Source organism: Zingiber officinale, chromosome 5A (assembly GCF_018446385.1).
Source record: "Zingiber officinale cultivar Zhangliang chromosome 5A, Zo_v1.1, whole genome shotgun sequence".
Classification (NCBI taxonomy): Eukaryota; Viridiplantae; Streptophyta; class Magnoliopsida; order Zingiberales; family Zingiberaceae; genus Zingiber; species Zingiber officinale.
In genome coordinates, this window is record NC_055994.1 from 104,136,747 (window position 1) to 104,143,134 (window position 6,388).

The following is a 6,388-nucleotide window of genomic DNA, read 5'->3' on the forward strand; positions in this document are numbered from 1 at the left end:
TCGGTTGGTCCTCAAAAGCTGGAACTGACGAAGCGAGCATGGTGTGGGTACTGTTCTGGGTCAACTTTCCACATGGAACTTGTACCTATCCACCTCATCGGACCCCATTAAATCTGTTAAGTATATACGACGATCCTTGATCGACTCAGTTCCACGCTGGATTCAAATAAATTAATATGTGGTTCTAAATTGCACATACGTAATCATGGATACGAAGGAGATGCTATAAATAGAACTAAGATCTAGTCTTCTTAATCACGTAAACGGATGAGTGTTGCTGATAAGGATCCACGTTGCCATCGACCTACGACCTAATTTATTACTCGGACCAGGAACCACAAAAACGCTCCTTTTTTTTTGTTGAAAAACAAATCTCAATTCCTTGCATTGCAGATCATTCCTTTCCGCGCCTCAAATCGAAGCATCGAATCGATTCGCGACGCGACGGGCGCTTGATCGACCGATCTGGAATCGATTCTGGCGTGAATGCATGCCTCTTTCATCCTTGCTTCGCTTCGTCGTGGCGTCGTTGGCTGCGGGGGATGGGGTCATGGATTTCGAGCATCGTTAGGGCGGAAGCGGGCGCCGAAGCGGGCCTCGGGGACTTGCCGGAGAGTTGCATCGCGGAGGTGCTGCTCCGCCTCGACGCGCAGGAGATCTGCCGGGCGTCGGGGCTCAACCGGGCCTTCCGAGTAGCGGCGTCGGCGGACTTCGTGTGGGAGGCGAAGCTGCCGAAGAACTATGTGTACTTGATGGAGATGTCAACGGATCGGACGGCCATGGCATGTGTTTGCAAAAAGGAGATCTATGCGCGGTTGTGCCGGCCGAACCCCTTCGATGGGGGCACCAAGGTATCCTTATCTTTCTATTCGAACTAGGGCACTGTGAATTGAATCCAAATTCCTACAGTTTGAGAGTCTTGAGTCATCTTTCAACTTTATCTGACGTTAGCTTTAATCACGGTGAACTAGGAATTTTGGCTGGAGAAGAACAGGGGTGGAATCTGCGTGTCTATTTCCTCAAAGGCATTACTGATTACAGGAGTCAATGACAAGCGATACTGGAAATACCTCCCAACCGAGGAATCTAGGTACTGAGTCTTGTCTATGGCTAAACAAACTAACTCTTTGAATATTTCCTTTTACCTTCTTTAAAGTTTTTTCATTTCAATCTGATACCTTTATTGACTGCTAAATACCTATATGAGGTCTTATCATCCACTGAATGAGGAGCTTGAACCTTAAAGGGTGGGTTTACCGTGATGGAAAGATAGCTAGGAGGGGAAGGGGATGAAGAAGGAAAAGAGACTTAGAGATATATGAGCGATGAAGCCTCATATGTGTTTATTTTCATGCCTTTCCCTCTCCTCCCTCCTAACTTTTCACCCAAGTAAACTCAGCCTAAGATCGGTTTGCATAATTCTCCAAAGTATCAATATGCTTATAGCAGAGTTTTCTCCTCCCTTGAAGTGGTTTTCTCCTCCCTTGACGGCCGGTATAATAGTGGTAAAATTCTAGTTAATTCACAATCTGATTCGGATTTTCAGGGTGCATCTGTTATGATCAACATAAGTTAAATACTTTTGGCAAGGATTTGGTCTCTGATATTGTTTTGGACTTTAAATATCAATATAGACTTCAACAGCAATCAAATTCATGGTTTCCCTAAGGAAAAAGGTGTTTCCTTTGCAGGTTTAACACGGTCGCATACCTTCAGCAAACCTGGTGGTTTGAGGTGGCTGGGGAAATAGATTTCTTCTTCCCTGTTGGAACCTATAGCCTGTTCTTCCAACTTCATCTAGGTCTACCTTCGAAACGTTTTGGTCGCCGGATTTGCAACTCTGAGCACATCCACGGGTGGGACAAAAAACCTGTGAAATTCCAGCTATGGACGTCGAACGGTCAAAAAGCTCTATCCCAGTGCTCTTTAAGTGATCCCGGAAGTTGGATAAACTACCATGTAGGAGATTTTGTGGTAGACAAATGTGATGTACCCACCAAGCTCAAGTTCTCATTGACACAAATTGATTGCACACATACAAAAGGTGGCATCTGTGTCGACTCTGTGTTCATATGTCCCAAAATTTTTATGTAGGAAAGATGTTTAGCGCACACGTAATTTTGTAGGTTGCAACATTTCCACAATAGATATGTAAGCAATGTATGTTGTTCATTGTTGTCTTCATTATTTTTTTTCCAACGGTTTTGATCATAAAAAGAGAAGATTTTTGCATATCATGAAGCTTTAGCAAAATTCGATTACCACCTGTTTTTTCTTCTTTTTTATAAAGAAATGCTAACTACATAAATCAGTGAGTAATTTTCATTTAGTTCTTCAGAATCCACCTACTTGTTTTATTATTTTTTTCTTTTTTAATTTAGAATATTATATTTTCATCCTTTGCAATTTATAAAAATAAATAAAATAAAACAAAACATTATTTTTTCCTCCATCAACACTAGACATCAAGCAAAGTTTAGAACGGTAACGAATTATAATTTTATGTTATATTTGTTTCTTGAATTATTTAGTGTGTTAAAAAGCTAGATGGTACTTTATTTCTATTTTACAATTTATGAGGTGGTAAGCTGTGGATGTAAAATAAAAACGATGTTAAAGTTTTTTATTTTTATAAGTTATAGTTTGTTTAGGAATATTTTTATTTTAGTTTTAAAAGAATGTAAAACAAATATTTAATATTGAATTTTAGCACTTTGAAATTTATTAAAGCTATGTAATAAAAGTTTTTATATTAAAATAATTTAAAAAACTTCTCGAGGACCGTTAGCATTAGTGGTTATTCCATAGAGCAACCATGAAGCGTCAAACAATAAAGATAGAGACATTATTCAAGAGGAATAATAAAGAGGGATAAAAATTAAATGTTGGATGAATATTTTAGAGATCGATATTTAAATACGCGTAAATTATACTCTTAGTAAGAAAAGAACATCTATTTTAATAAGATTCAGACCTCTCCTTTTATCAATGGAAAACATTCCATATAAAATTAATTATAAGCATCAATGTAACTTAAATGAATCAACAATTGATATTCTATAAGTTGTAAATATAGTCAAATCATCTCGAATATAATTATTAAAATATTTTACTTTCTTAGGCTATGGCCAATTTTAATAAATGTTTCTATAATAAGACTTCACCGTAAACAGATACATAAATATATTCTCAATCTGATTAAAATAGAGTATCATATACACTAACAATGTAGATATTTATTAGCTATTAATATATTTATTAATTGAATACATGAATTGGAAATGAAAGGTCAGTTTCCCCCCTCCTCTAATTAAAAATTATATTAAAAAAAAACTCGCGAATAAACAATATTATTGTTTATTGTTTCCATGCATCCACGTAGATCTCGACGCACGTGGAATATCAACGACGTTTTTTTTTTGTCTTCTCTGTTGCGCATGCATCAGTTTCTACGTGATCTTGGTTCATCTGTCCATTTATCCACGAGTTCCTCCTAAATCGAGATAAATGTATTTAGTGCACTACTCTCATCCCTGCCGGCCTTATATATATAGATAACGCCGACGACAGGATTGATATATTCCAACTCCAATCGGCCGTGGAGTTGTAGGTTAATTATGGAGTTGGCGATGCAGAGATTTCTCACTTCTGTCGCCCTTCTGCTCTGTTTTCAGGGTTTCGGATTCTGTTTTCCTGATCACGATGCGGTGCCACGCTATAGCTTCTTGAGGCATGCGGCGGAGGCACCACGAGTGTCGCACCACGATTACATCATCGTCGGCGGGGGCACGGCCGGCTGCCCCTTGGGCGCTACTCTGTCGGAGAGATTCGACGTGCTGGTGCTGGAAAGAGGCGGCTCGCCTTACGGGAATCCCAACGTTTCCGAGCTCGCTTTGTTTGTCCAGAACCTTGCGTACCAGACCCCGACCTCCCCGGCGCAGCGCTTCGTCTCCGTGGACGGCGTCATCAACGCACGGGCGCGCTGCCTTGGCGGCGGGACCTGCATCAACGCCGGGTTCTACTCTCGCGCCAGCCGCCAGGAGGTGGAGGAGATGGGGCTGAATCTGGAGCTGGCGGAGGAGTCGTTCCGTTGGGTTGAGAAAGAGGTGGCGTTCCGACCTCGGCTGACGGGTTGGACATCGGCCTTCATGTCAGGGCTCCTCGAGGCCGGAGTGACGCCGGACAATGGCTTCACGTACGATCATTTACCCGGGACGAAGGTCGGAGGGACGACGTTCGATCAAAATGGCCACCGCCACACCGCCGCCGATCTGCTCAAGTACGCAGACCCTGCCAGGATCACCGTGCTCTTGCGCGCCACGGCTCAGAGGATCTTGTTCAGGAACAGAGGTGCTTCCTCCGAAATTAAAGATCAATCATATTTATAATGATATTGATGAATGCTCTTCTCTTCTCTGCTCTGCTCTGCTCGCAGGAAGGAAACATAAGCCGGAGGCATATGGTGTAGTATACAAGGATGAAGCTGGCAACGTGCACGAAGCCTACCTCAACAATTCCTCCACCGGCGAAATTATACTGTCGGCCGGGGCCCTCGGCAGCCCACAGTTGCTCATGTTGAGCGGCGTCGGCCCTGCCCCTCACCTAGAGTCCTTAGGCATCGAGGTGGTGCTGGACCAGCCACTGGTCGGCCGTGGCATGTCCGACAACCCGTTGAACGCCATCATCGTCCCTTCACCACAACAAATCGAGATCACATCGGTGCAAGTCGTCGGAATCCGGCCGGACTACTACGTGGAGTCCATGACCGGCGTCAACATTGTCGCTGCCTCGTTGGCGGGCAACTCCACCGGGCCGTCCGCAACTTCACCGGTACAGGTAACCACACAAATGAACATGACAAACAGCTCAATTCTATCTCATCTCACACCAATTCTTTAATATACATGTGTCAGATTAGCAACTCATTTCAAGGCGGCACGATATTCGAGAAGTTGGCGCGCCCTCTTTCTCAAGGATTTCTTCGCTTGAGGAATCGCGACCCGGAAGAGAATCCATTAGTCACCTTCAATTACTTCATGGAAGCTGAGGATGTTCAGGCATGCGTCGAGGCCCTCCGGACGGTTGAAAGAGTGATCGATTCGAGAGCCTTGTCGAGATTTAGATACCCGAATCAGTCGGTGCAGAGCTTGGTAGCCCTATCCGCAAGTGTATTAGTGAATTTAAGAGCAAGAAACGCCAATGACTCCACTTCATTGGAGCAATACTGCAGAGACCTTGTGATGACGATCTGGCACTACCATGGCGGATGCCAAATGAGAAAAGTGGTCGACCATGACTACAAAGTGCTCGGCGTTGATGCTCTCAGGATCATCGACGGATCTACCTTCACTTTCTCACCGGGAACAAACCCACAAGCTACTGTCATGATGTTAGGAAGGTAAACAATTTCATCTTAAAACTCTTGAACTGACCATTCGACGGATCACTTCAATTTGACATTGTTCCTTGTGCAGGTACATGGGAGTTCGGATGCTGAAAGGGCATAAATTTCACTGACTAATCTGCCAATAAAATAGTTTATCAATCTTTGGAAAGCAATTTTCCAGTTTTACTTTATTTCTGAACATGAGCATTGAATGATATCAATCAGCATGTAACATGGCATTCGATTTTATTTTCAGAAAGATTGTACCAATATTATCTTTATGCAATTGGAGTTAAGATTTTATCCAGTAATTTGGTTAATTAGAGAGTTTTAAGATAAAAGTTCATTCTTCTCGAATGAATTGATAATTGTGATGGAGTATGTAATAGAAGACTTGCAAAACTAAATACCTTGGGGAAAGTCGTTTATTTTGCCAAAATGTCACGGATGGTTTAGTTTGAGGGGCTGCTTGTTTGAGGGGTTTGGAATGGGAATGAAATTAAACTTGTGCTTGGTTTGGGGAAATGAAGGTGGGACCCACGGATTCATTCCTCTAAATAGAGGAATGGGTCATTCCCCACTAATATGAAGGGTATGAGTATTATTACCATTTCAATAATATTTGCAATCATTCTCATATCCTTTCCCACCCCCTGAATGTTTTCTAGAAGTTTGAACTGATAGCGAGATACAGTGATATACTGTGATCTTAAACATAAGAAGCCTGATATTAATAAACCTTATTTGCTTATGTAAAGACATCTTTACACTTGTCTGCTAGCTGCTCTTAAAAAAAAATAGTTAATTAGGTTAGGTAAGGTAGAACTTGAGATCATCAATCTGATCCTATGAAAATTTTTCATCGATCATCTGATAAAGCAATTGGTCAAAAGGCGATAACGCTCGCCCCTAGCGCCCCCGTCGTACCTTGCCCAAGGCCATCACGAGGGAGGTTAATCACGGTAATCGGAGAAACTAGTGCGCAGTGGGAAGAGGGACACG

At 42.4% G+C, this 6,388-nt stretch overlaps 2 protein-coding genes across 3 annotated transcripts; both read left to right on the forward strand.

The window, feature by feature from the left end:
* The first annotated feature begins 260 nt into the window (after window positions 1-260).
* LOC121981298 (F-box protein PP2-A13-like) lies at window positions 261-2,172 on the forward strand. Its single transcript, XM_042533748.1, has 3 exons — window positions 261-851; window positions 972-1,090; window positions 1,692-2,172. Exons 1-3 carry the CDS (start codon window positions 543-545, stop codon window positions 2,092-2,094), a joined length of 831 nt encoding a protein of 276 aa, XP_042389682.1. The 5' UTR covers window positions 261-542; the 3' UTR covers window positions 2,095-2,172.
* A 1,292-nt stretch (window positions 2,173-3,464) lies between these two features.
* LOC121981297 (protein HOTHEAD-like) lies at window positions 3,465-5,693 on the forward strand. Of its 2 annotated transcripts, none has more exons than XM_042533746.1 (4): window positions 3,465-4,350; window positions 4,436-4,836; window positions 4,914-5,398; window positions 5,475-5,693. In XM_042533746.1, the coding sequence occupies exons 1-4, from the start codon at window positions 3,618-3,620 to the stop codon at window positions 5,515-5,517; spliced, it is 1,662 nt and encodes a 553-aa protein (XP_042389680.1). In that variant the 5' UTR covers window positions 3,465-3,617; the 3' UTR covers window positions 5,518-5,693. The 2 variants fall into 2 exon arrangements, with proteins under 2 accessions (XP_042389680.1, XP_042389681.1); XM_042533747.1 differs by having other exon boundaries at window positions 4,436-4,830.
* The last annotated feature ends 695 nt before the right edge of the window (window positions 5,694-6,388 follow it).